This window comes from Mirounga angustirostris, unplaced genomic scaffold (assembly GCF_029215605.1).
Source record: "Mirounga angustirostris isolate CCGP_5_RB_7025 unplaced genomic scaffold, mMirAng1.0.hap1 SCAF_5, whole genome shotgun sequence".
In the NCBI taxonomy this organism is placed as follows: Eukaryota; Metazoa; Chordata; class Mammalia; order Carnivora; family Phocidae; genus Mirounga; species Mirounga angustirostris.
In genome coordinates, this window is record NW_026991713.1 from 98,326,220 (window position 1) to 98,341,753 (window position 15,534).

The following is a 15,534-nucleotide window of genomic DNA, read 5'->3' on the forward strand; positions in this document are numbered from 1 at the left end:
TCCCCACCATGTTCTTTTTGTTTTTGATGTCTTATTTTACATCATTTTATTTTGTATGTCCCTTAACTATTATTATAGTTACAGGTAATTTTGCTACTTTTGTCTTTTAACATTTTTTTTTAATTATGTTCAATTAGCCAACATACAATACATCATTAGTTTTTGATGTAGTGTTCAATGATTCATTAGTTGCATATAACACCCTGTCTCATCACCACACATGCCTTAATTCTTAATACCCATCACCCGGTTACCCCATCCCTCCACCCCCTCCCCTCTGTAACCCTCAGTTTGTTTCCCAGAGTCCAGAGTCTTTCATGGTTTGTCTCCCTCTCCGATTTCTTCCCATTCAGTTTTCCCTCCCTTCCCTTGTGGTCCTCCTCACTATTCCTTATGTTCCACCCTCTTACACTGTTGATGGGAATGCAAACTGGTACAGCCACTCTGGAAAACAGTATGGAGGTTCCTCAAGTCATTTTTTAACCTTTAACCTTTACATTAGCTTTATAAATAGTTAATCCACTACCTTTACTTATATTTGCATTTACCAGTGAGATTTTTACTTTCATATGTTTTCTTGTTACTAGTTAGTGCATTTCATTTTTAGCTTAAAGAAGTTCCTTTAATATTTCTTATAAGGCAAGTTTAGTGGTAATGAACTTTTTTAGTTTTTGCTTTTCTGGGAAACTATCTCCCCTTCAATTTTGATTGATAACCTTGCAAGGTAACTCTTCTCAATCTCAATTTTCCTCCAGCACTTTGAATATATCATACCATTCTCTTCTGGCCTGCAAAGTTTTTGCTGAAAAATCTACTGATAGTCTTGTGGGGGCTCCCTTCTATTTTCTCTTCTAAAAGAAAAGTTTTTTTTTTCTTGCTGCTTTAATATTCTCTATCTTTAAGTTTTGACATTTTAATTATAAATTAAATTATCTCTTTGGGTTCATTTTATATAGAACTTTCCTTGCTTCCTAGAACTGGATGTCTGTTTCCTTCCCCAGGTTAGTAAAGTTTTTAGCCATTAATTTTTAAAATATATTTTCTCCTGTTTTTTCTCTCTCTTCTTCTTCTGGGACCCCTATAATGAAGATGTTATTCTGCTTGATATTGTCCTGCAGGTCTCTTAAGATATCCTTACTTTTTGAAATTTATTTTTCTTTTTGCTGTTCTGATTGGGTCATTTCCAGTGCTGTCTTCTGGGTTACTGATCTGTTCTACTTCATCTAATCTTCTGTTGAACCCCTCTAGTGTATTTTTCAGTTTAACTATTGAATTCTTCAGCTCTGTGACTTTTGTCTGGTACTTTCTTATATTTTCCATCTTTTTATTGAAGTTCTCACTGTGTTTATCCATTCTCCTCCTGAGTTCAGTGAGCATCTTTATGACCATTAATTTGAACTCTTTATCAGGTAGATTACTTATCTCCCTTTCGCTATGGTCTCTTTCTGAGGTTTTGTTTTATTCTTTCATTTGGAACATATTCCTCTGTCTTTTCATTTTGTGTGACTCTTTAGGTATTTATATTTGTTTCTAGGTATTAGGTGAAACAGCTATCTTTCCCAGTCGTGAAGGAGTTGTAGCTTCATGTAGGAGATGAACCTTATTGTTCAACTGTGCCTTAGCTTTTGGTTGTTTCTCAGACTTTAGTGATTTTCTTTTTGTTTTTAAATTTTTTATTTGACTTTAATTTAATTAACATATACTGTATTATTATTAGTTTCAGAGGTAGAATTTAGTGATTCATCAATTACATGTAACACCCAGTGCTCATTACTTCAAGTGCCACCCTTAATGCCCATTACCCAATTACCCCATCCCCTCACCCACCTCCCTTCCAGCAACCCTCAGTTTGTTTCCTATAGTTGAGTCTCTTATGGTTTGTCTCCCTCTCTGTTTTTATCTTATCTTATTTTTCCTTCCCTTCCCCTATGTTCATCTGTTTTGTCTCTTAAATTTCACATGAGTGAAATCATATGGTATTTGTCTTTCTCTGACTGACTTATTTCACTTAGCATAATACCCTCTAGCTCCATCCACGTCATTGCAAATGGCAAGGTTTCATTCTTTTTGATGGCTGAGTAATATTCCATTATATATACTATGTACATCACATCTTCTTTACCCATTCATCTGTTGATGGACGTCTGGGCTCTTTCCATATTTTGGTTACTGTGGACATTGCTTCTATAAACACTGGGGTGTATGTGCCCCTTCAAATCACTGTTTATATCCTTTGGATAAATACCTAGTAGTGCAATTGCTGGGTCATAAGGTAGTTCTATTTTTAACTTTTTTGAGGAACCTCCATACTGTTTTCCAGAGTAGCTGCACCAGTTTGCATTCCCACCAACAGTGTAAGAGGTTTCCCCTTTCTCCACATCATTGCCAACATCTATTGTTTCCTGAATTGTAAATTTTAGCCATTCTGACTGGTGTAAGGTGGTATCTCATTGTAGTTTTGATTTGTTGCTTGATTTGTTCTTAATACAGTTCTTGAGGTTATGCCAAGACCTGTCAGTGTTCCAAAGGGAGGGATCTCAGACAGTGCCTAGTTTCAAGTTAATTGTAAGCCAGATCCTCAGGCAGCAACTTTTAAGGTATGTAAATATATACAATCTTGGGGGTCCACAATTACAATCCCTGATGACTTCCAGACTAGGAGATCTGGAGGTATTCCTGGGCAACACTTGCAAAAATTGCGTATTTAGACATGCACATAAGCTCCTTTTAAGGAGGTATCAATAAACTGTGGTAAGGCCAAGGGACTGGGCAAAAATATGGTGTCTCCCTGCCTATGTTCTTTGGGGGTGCCTCTGTAACCTCTGGGTGTGTGGCAAACCTGAAGCCTGCCCCTCAGGCTGAAGTTCCAGGACAAGAAGATAGGCCTTTTCCACATGAAGACTGGATGTTTTAGTGGGCTGTCTGTGCAGTACCATAGGGTGGTAGCTTGCCAAAGACTCTCTCTGATTGTTTCAGACCCCTAGGACCCAGAAATGCAATCCCCTTTGGCCACCAGAGCCAGGTTCTCAAAGAGCATCCCCTGTGTGATTTGTGCCTATCCACTGACTGTGGCATGGTGAGCTGTGGCTGCAGTGTGCAGGAACTGGGTGCTCCCACTGGAGCTAGCAGGCTAGGAGGTGGTGTGAGAAGAGGGCATCCACTCAAATGGCACAAACAAGGCGGAAGGAAAACACAAAAACAGCTCCTGCCAGTGCCTTCATCCACAAAGAGAGTACCAGAAAGTTTCTGCCTCTCTGGCAGATGAAGAAATGAGTCTTCTTCGCATATAGTCTAGGAGCCTTTCAAACTGTTACTTTTGTGCTAGGTTCCAGGATGAGTGGGTTTGTGTACAAACCCTTTAAAAGCAGATTTTTCATTCCCTATAGCCTTTTGGTTCTCCTGGAAGTATTGGTTTTTAAGGCCAGACACTTTGGGGGCTTATTTTTCTGGTGCAGTTCCTAAGGGTTGGGGTGCCTGATATGGGGCACAGACCCCGCATTCCTCAGGGACAAGCTCCATTTTATGAGATTCCTCCTGATTTAGGTCACTGTGCCTAGGGTCAGGTTTATTGCTAGACCATGTCTCTGTTTCTCCTACCCATCTTTTTTTTTTTTTTAAGATTTTATTTATTTATTTGACAGAGACACAGTGAGAGAGGGAACACAAACAGGGGGAGTAAGACAGGGAGAAACAAACTTCCCGCGGAGCAGGGAGCCTGATGCGGGGCTCGATCCCAGGACCTTGGGATCATGACCTGAGCCAAAGGCAGACGCTTAACGACTGAGCCACCCAGCCGCCCCTCTCCCACCCATCTTGATGTGGCTCTTTTATTCTTTCTTATGGAAGCACTGTTTAGTTGGCTTTGGGGTCCTTTTCAGAGGGAATTATTCCATATGTAGCTGTAGATTTGTTGTGTTTGTGGGAGGAGGTGAGTTCAGGATCTTTTTATGCTGTCATTTTGAATCCTCCTCTGAAAGGAAATTTTGAGGCTGGAAAGCATGAGTATTTATGCAAGTTGCTGCTTCATGGTAATGTAGAGGAATTAAGAAACAGAGCATCCCTACAACACATACACACACACACACTTAGGACTTTTGATAACTTCATCTCAATTGAGAGAAATGGAATAGCACCAATTAAGTAGTAAGCATGGCACAAGAAGCTGGAATTATTTATAAAAATAATTCATCCTCATAGAAACCAGGAGGGATTTTCTCTGTTTAATAAGTGGCATTAGTAATCCTTATAACTGGGTTACTTGATTTATCGGATGCCTGGGGAGACACGGGATTGTATAATATCCAGATAAGGCTTTACTAAACAAGAAACTGTATGATTTATAGACTTGCTATTCAAAGTGGGTCTGTGGACTAACAGCATTTGCATCACCTGGGGGCTTGTTATAAGTACAGAATCAAGCTCCACTCCTGCCCTACTGAACTAGAAATTCAATTTTAGCAAAATTCGCAGGTCATATGTGTGCACAATTAAGTTTGGGCTAGAGGACAGAACATGGGGTTCCAATCTGAGATACATCCCTGAGTTCTTTTACAGTTTTCCCAGTCGGTAAAACAGACAACTATTTTGGTACATAACAGTTAACAGAGGGGGCTATTTTCACAAAAGCTAATGAAAAAAAAATCTAAAAAGGAGCATAGGTTTCATGTGTATAATGTGTGAAATGTTTTTGTTCTATATCCATCTTTTAAGTCAAGCCCAGCATACATAATATACATAATACATTCTGGTTTTATATTATTTTGAAATAGAGCCAGAAGCAGGGTTTGATCCCAGGACCCTAGGATAATGACCTGAGCCAAAGGCAGACGCTTAATGACTGAGCCACCCAGGCACCCCATGGAAAGAGATTTAATAAATATATGGAAATACTCTCATGCTGATGCAGTAACATTGGAATCCCCATGAACCCAATTCCTTTAAACAAATTTGTATCCATGTTTGACTAGATAATATGTGCATAGTATTATATCCAAAGGCACAAAAGGCACAGTGAAAATTAAGTTTTTTTTTTTCCTATCCTTATCTCCCATCCCATTTCCCTCCCTGGAGAAAAACTTTCTGATCAATTTCTTCTTTATCCTTCCAGAAATACATATGCATACACAAGCAAATACTTAAAGGTATATATATTTTTTTCTTTAAGTCACAAATGTTAGTACTATATATATATATATTCTGTTCTGCAACATATTTAGCTGCCACATTCTTTTTAGTAGCTACATATTATTGTATGAAGACTCTGTACTTAACCACACATACATAGGTATGGACATTTCAGTTGCTAATATTTCAGCAATGCTGAATGCACAGATTCAAACATCTCTGTATGTGCTAAATACCTAGGAAAGGAATTTCAAGATGTCTGTGAAAAATGTATTTGTGTATTAGATATATATTTCCAAATTGCCTTCCATTGAGCTTGTACCAATTTGCACATCTATTAAAGCAACATGAGAATGCCCATTTCCCATGCTTTGTCCCACAATGAGTGCCAAAATTTTTATCTTTGCTGAATGTTGCCTTTCTTTGCACATGTCTTATTAGGAATGAGGATAAATATCTCTTTATATGTTTAAGAACCACTTGAATTTCCTTTTTCATGGATGAATTGTTCAAAACCTCTGCCAATTTTTCTACTGGGTTGCTAGTCTTTTTCTTATTGATCTGTTAAGAGTTTTATATACATAATAAAATTAGCCTTTATGATATTAAATACAATTTTTTGTCATTTGTATTTTTATTTTGTTTTTGTCATATATTTTTAAAATGTTTATGTAGTCAAATCTAAGTAATTTTTCAACTTTTTTCCCGGATTTTGTGTCATATTTTAGAAAACATTCTACACTACAACATATTAACAAAACTTACCCATGTTTTCTTCTAGTACTTTTATGATTTTTTAAAAATATTTAAGACTTTGATCCATTTTCAATTCATTTTTATTTAAGTATGAGGTAGGGATGCAACCTCAAATTTTTTTTCCAGATGGCTACCTGTCTTTGGTTCTTTTCTTGAATTTTCTGTTCTGTTCCATTGAATTGTCTACTCTTACATTTTAATAGCATACTGTTTTAATTACTGTTATTCTATAATGTGTTTTAATATATGATAAGACTAGGGACTCCTTATTTCTCTATCTCAGAACTTTCTAGGGTACATTTCTGTTTCTATCCCCCAGCCACAAGTATCCATTTACCTGTTTTCCATCATTATAGATTTACCTCTTTGTCATTTTATATAATGGAGCCATAAAATTAAAATAAAATAAAATAAAATAAATAAAATAAAATAAAATAAAATAAAATATGGCTCTTTTACATCTGGCTCTTCACACTTAACATAATGTTCTTGAGGTTTATCCATGTTGTAGTATGTATCAGTTCATTCCTTTTTATTGCTGAATAGTATTTCATGAAATGGCTGTACTGCATTTTGTTTATCCATTCACTAGCTAATGGGCATTTGGATTGTTTTTACTCCTTTGCTATTATGAATAATACTGCTATGAATATTCACATACAAGTCTTTGTGTGGACATATGTTCTCATTTCTCTTGGCTAATAAGGAGTAGGATTGCTACATTTTAAGGTAAGTATAATTCTTAAGAAACTGCCAAACTTTTCCAAGATGACTGTACCATTTTACATTCCCACTAGCAATTTATGTGGGTTTAAGTTTCTCCACATTCTCATCAACATTATTCTTTTTTTTGTTATAGCTCTTATAATGGTATCTCACTCTAGATTTAATTTGATAGACCTACATTAAAATGACTAAAAATGTTGAACATCATTTTGTGTGCTCATTAGCCATTCATATATATTCTTTGGTGAGTTATCTGTGTGAATCTTTTGCCCATATTTTGACTGGGTTGTTTTCTTTTTTATTATTATTATGTTATGTTAATCACCATACATTACATCATTAGTTTTTGATGTAGTGTTCCATGATTCATTGTTTGCATATAACACCCAGTGCTCCATGCAGAACGTGCCCTCTTTAATACCCATCACCAGGCTAACCCGTCCCCCCACCCCCCTCCCCTCTAGAACCCTCAGTTTGTTTCTCAGGGTTCATAGACTGGGTTGTTTTCTTCTTGTTATCAAGTTAAAAGAATTCCTTATATATTCTGAAAAAAAAAAGAACCCCTTATATATTCGGATACAAGTCCTTTATGAGGTATACATGATTTGCACACATTTTCTCTCAGTCTGTTCTTGGGCTTTTGATGTTTTATCTAATAAATCTTTGCCTACCCCAGTAGTTCTCAACTGCGTCAGCTGTGAGGGGAGTTGCTACTTGGGTCTAGTGGTAGAGGCCAAGAATGCTGCTAAGCATCCTAGAATGCACAGGACAGCCTGCAACAAAAGAATTACCTGGCCCATAAGGTAAATAGTGCCAGACTGAGAAACCCTGACCTAACCCAAGGCCATGAAGATTTTCTCCTTTGTTTTCTTCTAAATGTTTGATAATTTCAGCTCTTATATTTAGGTCTGTGATCCATTTTGAGTTCATTTTTATGTATAATGAGGTAGGCATCTAAGTTCATTTTTTGCATATGGATATACAGTTGTCTCAGCATCATTTGTTGGAAAGACAAATGGATATCTGGCCCTTTTGAATTATCTTTCCCCTTCATAAAAAAATCAATTGACCATAAATGCTGAGGTTCTAGCTTTCTTTTGATTGGTGTCCCAATGATACATTTTTTTCAATAATTTTACTTTTAAATTACCTATATCATTTGAAGAGAGTGTTTTTGTAGGTAACATATGGTGTTGGGTCTTTTTAATCCATTCTGACAACTGGTGTGTTTATACCATTTACATTTAGCCTAATTATCGATATGTTTGGATTTGGGTCCACTGTTCTAATTTGCCTCCTTTTCCCCCATTTGTTGCCTTCTTTTAGATTATTAACCTTTTTTTTTAGAATTCCATTTTAATTTATCTATTGTGTTTTTGACTCTATGTCTTTGTATTGTTTTCTTAAGTAGTTTCTCTAAGGATTACAATAGACATTGACTTTTCAGAGTCTATGTAAAATCAATAGTTACCACTTAAACTGTGGTACTGAAATCGTAATTCTATTAGTCTCATTACCGTCCCCCTTATGTTGTAGTTATTTTATATAATCTTACGTATACTGGAAAAATCCATAGACAATGTTATTTTTGCTCTCAATTATAAACATACAGCTGTACCTCATTTTATTTTGCTTCGCTTTATTGTGCTTTGCAAATATTGCGTTCTTTACAAATTTGAAGGTTGGTGTCAACCCTGTGTCAAGCAAGTCTATTGGCACCACTTTTCCAACAACATTTGCTCACTCTGTGTCTCTGTGTCAATTTGGGTAATTCTCACACTATTTCAAACTTTTTCATTATATTTGTTATGGTTATCTGTAGTCAGTGTTTAAAACTCACCGGAAACTCAGATGATGGTTGGCATATTTTAGCAATAAAGTATTTTTTTAATTATGTACATAGTTTTTTAGACATATGCTATTGCACACTTAATAATGTAAACAAAACTTTTATACGAACTGGGAAACCAAAAACTTTGACTCGCCTTATTGTGATATCATTTTATTGTGGTGGCCTCGAACTGAACCCACAGTATCTTCAAGGTATGCCCATATTTTAAAGAACTGAGAAAAATAACTTCTTATTTATATTGAGATTTTTACTGTTTCTGTTGTTTTTCATTCATTCCTGATGTTCCCAGCTTCCTTCGAACACATTTTCTGGCAATGAAATGACTTCTTTTAGTTTTCTTTAATCTGAAAATTTTTTTGGATCTTATTCCTGAAGTATAATTTTTGATATAGAATTCTGATTTGGCCGTTCTTTTTAGTGCTTAAAAGTGTTATATCATATCCTGACTTCTGTGGTTTCTGATCAGGAATCTGCTGTCATTTGAATTTTTCTCTTATAAATTATGCAGCATTTTCTCTGGCTGCTTTCATATTTTTTCCTTTTCTTTAATTTTTAGCAATTTGATTATGACAGGTCCTAAAGTGAATTTCTTTGGGTTTATCTTATTTTAGGCTCACTGAGCTTTTTTAATTTGTCAGTTATATCTTTTGGCAAACTGGGGAAACATTCATCCATTATTTCTTCAAGCACCACACTTTTCTCCTCTCCTGGAATTCTAATGACATAAATATAAGACCTTTAGTATTGTTCCACAGGCCCCTGAGCTCTCTTTATTTTTTCAAAGAGGTTTAATTGAAGAAAGTTTAATCAATCTCTTATATTGTTCAGTGTGTGTGTGTGTGTGTGTGTTTTCCCTATGAATCGGTCTTTAAGTTCACTGACTTTCCTCTCTTGTCTTCATTCTATTTAGTCCATTTTGATTTTGTGTTTTTTAGTTCTAGAATTTTCATTTGGTTCTTCTTTATATCTTCTCTTTGTTAAGACTTGGTCCTTCCATTTGTTTTAAGAACATCCATGTGTACTTTAGTCTCTCTCATGGAAATTTCCCCTTTTGGAAAAGCTCCTGATATTTGGCCTGTTTGTTTTCCTTCCTCTCGGAGAGTCAGGTGCAGTGTACACAAAATAAAAATCTGGTTACTTAGATGAATGGCAATGTACTGTGTTCATATGGCTAGAATGATTGCTTTGGCTAATTTTTCTCATTTTAAGCTTGGAGAGAGAGCTAAACATAGGGTTCAGAAACCTGGGCATGCATGTTGCCTCTGCTAATTTCTAGCACTGTATTACTGACAAGTCTTGCCACCCTTCTGGGCTGCATCTTCCAGGGACTGAATGGATCTCTAAGCCGCTTTCCTGCTTTTCTAGCATTCTAGGCTGTCTGTTCTATAGGGCATGGAAAGCACCATGTGCATTTGTCCTCTGGCTATTTCCCCCTGCCCTTGTTTGGTCTTGGGACAATGATGGAGACTGTTTCGTGATATTACAGTGAATTTAAGAACTTAAGAATTCTTAGAAAACAGGACTACAGGGCGCCTGGGTGGCTCAGTTGGTTAAGCGACTGCCTTCGGCTCAGGTCATGATCCTGGAGTCCCTGGATCGAGTCCCGCATCGGGCTCCCTGCTCGGCGAGGAGCCTGCTTCTCCCTCTAACCCTCCCCCCTCTCATGTACTCTCTCTCTCTCTCTCATTCTCGCTCTCTCAAATAAATAAATCTTTAAAAAAAAAAGAGAGAGAAAAAGAAAACAGGACCACCATTGACCAAACACCCACTGGAAGCAACAAGATTTAGTCTTAGTGGGAAATTGTATTTCCATATGATGAGCAGGTGGATGCTAACATCTCTTCTTTAAGGATGATATAACTCTCTTCTGTCAGACAGGCTGCATACTTGCCAGTTATGGCGAGGCCTTTTTACTGCAGTTTACCAAGGTCTGCCCAGCCTCTTTGTTCTAGCCTTGGCAGGCCCTTTCCTGTCTGCTCTGGGATGCTCTGCCCCTCTACTACTGCTTTTCTTTCCTTTCCCCAGCTACTTCAGCTCTCGGCTGCTGCTGTGGACAAAGGACGCAGTGTCGGTGAGGTCCTGCAGTCAGTGCTGCGCTATGAGAAGGAGCGACAGCTGGATGAGGCGTTGGGAAATGTTACGCGGCTGCAGCTGCTGGACTGGCTGATGGTGAACCTGTGATCAGCGCCCACCTACCACTTTCCCCTCTTCTCCTCCCTTCTTACTTCCACAGTTCCCCTCTCCATATCCTTAAAGAGCCCTAACATTATCTTCATACCACTCACATCAAAGACATGTCATCTTATGCCAGTCACTGGATCTTGCAGCTTTTCCTGTCCATGCAAACAAGAACACAAAATTAAAAAAATTACAATTAAAGGGCTCCAGATGTATGTTTCCTTGGGATCCAGTGGGAAAATAAGGTGAAGAAATTTCAGGAATTAAAAAAATAATCAGATGGATAGCAGAAGAAAAATAGTGCTGGCCTGAGAGGCCCTGGCTAAGGTCATACATCCTGTTTCTAATGTATCCGATCTGTGCCACAACTTGAAGATGCCCTGCCTTAAAGTGTTCCTAAGAATAAGAAGCCACAATTTATTTTAGCATTTATAACCATTCCAATCACAAAATATTTTCTATTCAACCTAAATCATTCAAATTATGATACTGAGGACTTGGCTTCTTCGCTTCTCTCTGGGGGGTTGCAGAACAATTGTCTCCCTCAACTTTATCCATGGTTGAAGATAGCTAGTGTCAAAAAAACGTCCAGAAGACCTGAGTTCTACTGCCAGTTCTATACTTTTCTGGCTATAGGACCTGGGACAAATCACCTGCTATGGCACTTCTCTCATTTAGTGTCCATATCTCCCCACTGAAGAGGCATTTTCTGTTCTTATCCTGACCTTTCTGTGGAATTTTATATTTTTCATCTTTCTAGAAACTTTCTCCTTTTCTAATTTTTGGGTGTTTTTTTTTTCCATCTCTTGGGGACTCTATTTAAGTCTGTTACCCCCTGGCATATTTATCTTTCCTACTTTCTTTTGACTCTCTGCTATTCTCATTCTGTTTCACCTTTCCTGGGTGATCTTATCTCACCCCATTGCTTCAATTATCCGGTATCTTCCTTCATGAAATATTACAAAGTAATTGAAAACTATAAAGCCAGGTATATTTTCCATGTTGTTTATGAGGTTATGATCTTAAGTTTCTTATAAAATTGTATCTATTCTATAATTACAATCATATCGAGATTATGTATTCATGCAGAGAAGGACTAGAAAGCCAAATGAGATTTTGAGGGTGATGGATGAGTGAATATATCCTGTTGTTTACTCAGCTTCCCTTCCTTTGGGAAATATTCTGTCCCCTACTCCATGGTGCTACCATCATCACAGTATGGGCTTGTGACCCAGGCTGTCCAATCACAAGATCCCAATATCTCAGACATAGTGCTTGGTTCAAGTCCAGTCATTTCTGAGATTTTCCTACCAGCACTGCATCTTTTGACAGGATACTGGTGGTCACTTTAACTTCTGGGCAGAGCTTGTCTTTAGAATGAAAACCACAAAAAGAAGCAAGGCTAATAGGTAGAGAGGGAATCTGAGCCCTATGACCTTGTCTGAATTTTTAGACTCCATAACGCCTGAAATCACACTTATCCCTCCTGATTCCCCAATTACATAAACAACTAAATGTCCTTTGTTGCTTAAGCTAGTTACAAGCTAAATTCAAACTAGTTTTTCATTTTCATTTTCAAACAAGAATCCACAGGTCAGCTGTCTTGGGGAAAAAGAAAATAAAAATATTTAGAGTTCTATTAGTGATGCTATGACATTGAATACTTGCCCCTCCGCCCCCATATACACACATCATTTGTGCAAGGACATTCTCTCTCATCCCTCATAATAGGAATCATGCTAACCGGCCATGTGAATAAAGTTTTTTTTAAACAAACCTTTATGCATTAAAAAACAACAATCTGAAATATTGTACAATATAAGTGCTGTCTCTAATACAAATTATTGGTGGAAAGGAACAGGACACACCTTCAGCAAAGGTCATATAATAGGTGGTAAAATATTCATGTTCTTGGGTGAGGAGTTTTTACTTTGTTTTTCTGGGGAGGTCTCGGACCCCTCTGGTCCAACAGCTGCCTCTGGCTTTCTGGAAGCTTCTATTAGTTGAGGCAGCTGGACAACTTCAGCTGCATGCTGCAGAGAGCCCTGCTGATCACCCGAATTCTGAACCTGCTTAGTGGTGCCACCTTTTATTTTGTCTATGGTCTCTTCTTTGGTGATCACCTCTGCCGAAGGAGAGAGAAGACAGAAGGAACAGTGTTCAAATGTGAATTATATTCTGTCCATTAGCCTGTAAATTACTTTGGGAAAATCCTGGTTGTAATGATATAAAAACACATTCTATGTGCTTTATAAATGAATAATGCCAGGCATTATTCTAAGCACTTTACATTTACTAATTTCTTTGATCCTTTCTGCAACCATAGAGAATAGGCATTATTCTCATTCTCATAAATGAAAAAAACTGAGAGACAGAGAGGCTAACTAAATTGCCCAAGGGCCCACACGTGGTAAATGGTAGAGCCAGAATTTAATCCCAAGCAATCTGACCCCAGTGACCATGAACAAAACCATGAGGCTATATTGCATATAAAAGATATCTGCATAATGCCATAATCTGATAAAATTTCAAAAGGTAATTATAGGTCAGGCAGAGGAGGACATGGTGAAAGAAAAGGAGGAGAAAGGGAATTGAAGACAGGAGAAAAGTGGAAATTCCTAATATAAAGGGGCAAGAAAGGAGCAAACCCAGCTAGAAGCAAGTCTCCTGAAAGAGGCTAAATCTCAAAAGTGAGAAATGACAGGCTAGTAGTGATGTACTCAGAATAACTATCCAAGGTTGAGTTCAGAGAAATTGACATGAATCTTCCAGAGATACCCGAGCCCTGGACTACAGGAAGAGGACTGGCTATTTGAGGGGCTGTACCTTTTATGTCCAAGTGATGATGCCCTCGAACCTTGGCCTTCGGAGCCTCAGAGGGGAGACAGAGACTGGCTTTCCTCAGGGTCTGGGGTCTGGACCGTGGTTTGAGATTCCGTGGCTCATGAATCCAAGCATGCTTGAGGGCCTGGTCAGGCGTCATACGAAGAGAAGGTTCCCATCTATATACCAACAAAGCCCAGCACGGGTTATTGTTTTGTTTCCCTTTCTAATGTTGAAAACATTTGAAAAGACACTAATAAAGAACCTAAATGAGATATAATAAAAATAGTTCATTCTTAAAGAACCCATTTAAACCATGTTATAACTCAAAGATATCATTATAGAACAGAGATTACAACATAAAAAAGTACCTGGAAACAACTATGAAAATAATCTTTTTAGGAAATTTGCATGACAAACCAGGGAATATATTACAGCCCAAGTCTTCCAGAGTTCCTAGAATTTCCCTCCCAAGAAATATTATAGAAAATCTTAACCATGGGGACTTAGAGGTCAATAAACTAAGATCAAAACAAAGAGATGCTTAATTTCAAGTTCCAAACTACAAAATCTGGGCCTTCAAATATATCACACACAAAATTACAGAGTGTTAGAATATTAATATTATAAGGAGATTTGGGTATAATCCAGCCAAACATCTAATGCAGTAACAAAAGGCATCTGACAGAACCTTCAACATGGAATCATCCTGTCATTCTTGAGTTATTTTTAGTGACAAGGTACTAAGTCACAGAATTAGCTATTCCAATCTTGATAAAACCAATTCTTTAAAAGTTCTTCATTTTTACTGAGCCAAAATCCACTAGGACTTTTACACTAGTAACTTAGATCCAGCTTCTAATTTTACCCATTAACATTACAGTAGTCCCCCCTTACCCATAGGGTAATACATTCCACCCCCAGTGGATGCTTGAATCCACAGATAGTACAAAACTCCACATATACTGTGTTTTTTCCTCTACATACATACCTATGATAAAACTTAATCTATAAATTAGGCACAGTAAGAGATTCACAATGAGAACTAATAATAGAATAGAACAATTATAACAATATACTCTAATAAAAATTATGTGAATGTGGTCTCTCCCTCTCAAAGTATCTTCTAGTGCTATACTCACCCTTCTTAAGATGTGAGATGATAAAATGCCTACATGATGAGATGAAGTGAGGTGAATGACAGATATAGTGTGATGTAGTGCTAGGCTAGTATTGACCTTCTGACAAGACATCAGGAGGATCATCTGCTTCTGGACTGCAGTAGACAGTGGGTAACTGAAGCCACAGAAAGCAAAACCATGGGGGGGCCCCACTGTATACAGAATGAGACAACTAATCTTTTATGTCACAATCCTCCAACTATCCAAAAACATTTACATTACTACTAAGTGTTGGCCATATAATAAGGTTGTCACCTTCCTAGATGGGAAATTTCAGCTGTTGTCTTACGATGTTCATCATGCTGGGAATAGCTTCTAACTGCAGGTAGATGGCATTAATATTCTAGATTTATAAGGTCGTAAACAACCCAAGCTCCCAGTTCTTTTTCTTTTTTTTTCCCCAGTTCTTTTTTAAATGAGCTACTGCTAAGCTATAACTCCCCTCTCCTTACTTTCTAAAGTTGGCCTATAAAGCTTGACATAGGACTTTACATTTGCCCCTATTAAATTTGACTCAAAATTTTTAATCTGTCATTCCAAAAATTTGTTAATTAGCAAAAAAAAAAAAAGGAATGATAAGATAATAGGCCCCATTAGCTTGATCACCTCCTGCAAGTTGTGAGCAACCAGCCTTTTGCCCTAAAAAAGAAAAAAATTTCTTTCTTGGTTCTGAGTTGTGTTCTGGATGGTTGGGGTTTCTGGACAACTCACCTCAGTCTCAGTAGTGAGTTTCTGTCATTTGCTAATGCACATTCATTCTGTGGTCTCAGCAAAAGGCTGGGCAGGGGGATGGAGATAATGGTGAAATATAGGATCCTTCTCTAGCTCCGTTCTTCAAATGAGTAGCATGACCCTCTAGATGGGAAAACTTTCAGCAGTATTTGATGGCCTATC

At 37.5% G+C, this 15,534-nt stretch overlaps 2 protein-coding genes across 3 annotated transcripts in view; one reads left to right on the forward strand and one right to left on the reverse strand.

Moving 5' to 3' along the window:
• Positions 1-10,805, forward strand: part of AKAP3 (A-kinase anchoring protein 3) — a 32,785-nt gene extending 21,980 nt beyond the window's left edge. Inside the window, exon 3 of the mRNA XM_064590358.1 lies at positions 10,484-10,805. Within this exon, the coding sequence (XP_064446428.1) occupies positions 10,484-10,639 (156 nt within the window). The 3' untranslated portion in view covers positions 10,640-10,805. The remainder of the gene's footprint in view (positions 1-10,483) is intronic.
• Positions 10,806-12,497: 1,692 nt separating this feature from the next.
• Positions 12,498-15,534, reverse strand: part of DYRK4 (dual specificity tyrosine phosphorylation regulated kinase 4) — a 35,165-nt gene continuing 32,128 nt past the window's right edge. The window contains exons 10-11 of one of the 2 annotated variants that reach the window (XM_064591676.1): positions 13,463-13,638; positions 12,498-12,761 (exon numbers count right to left, since the gene is read on the reverse strand). In XM_064591676.1, the coding sequence (XP_064447746.1) occupies positions 12,517-12,761; positions 13,463-13,638 (421 nt within the window). In that variant the 3' untranslated portion in view covers positions 12,498-12,516. Of the gene's footprint in view, positions 12,762-13,441; positions 13,639-15,534 lie in introns of both variants that reach the window. The other variant, XM_064591675.1, reaches the window with a different exon arrangement.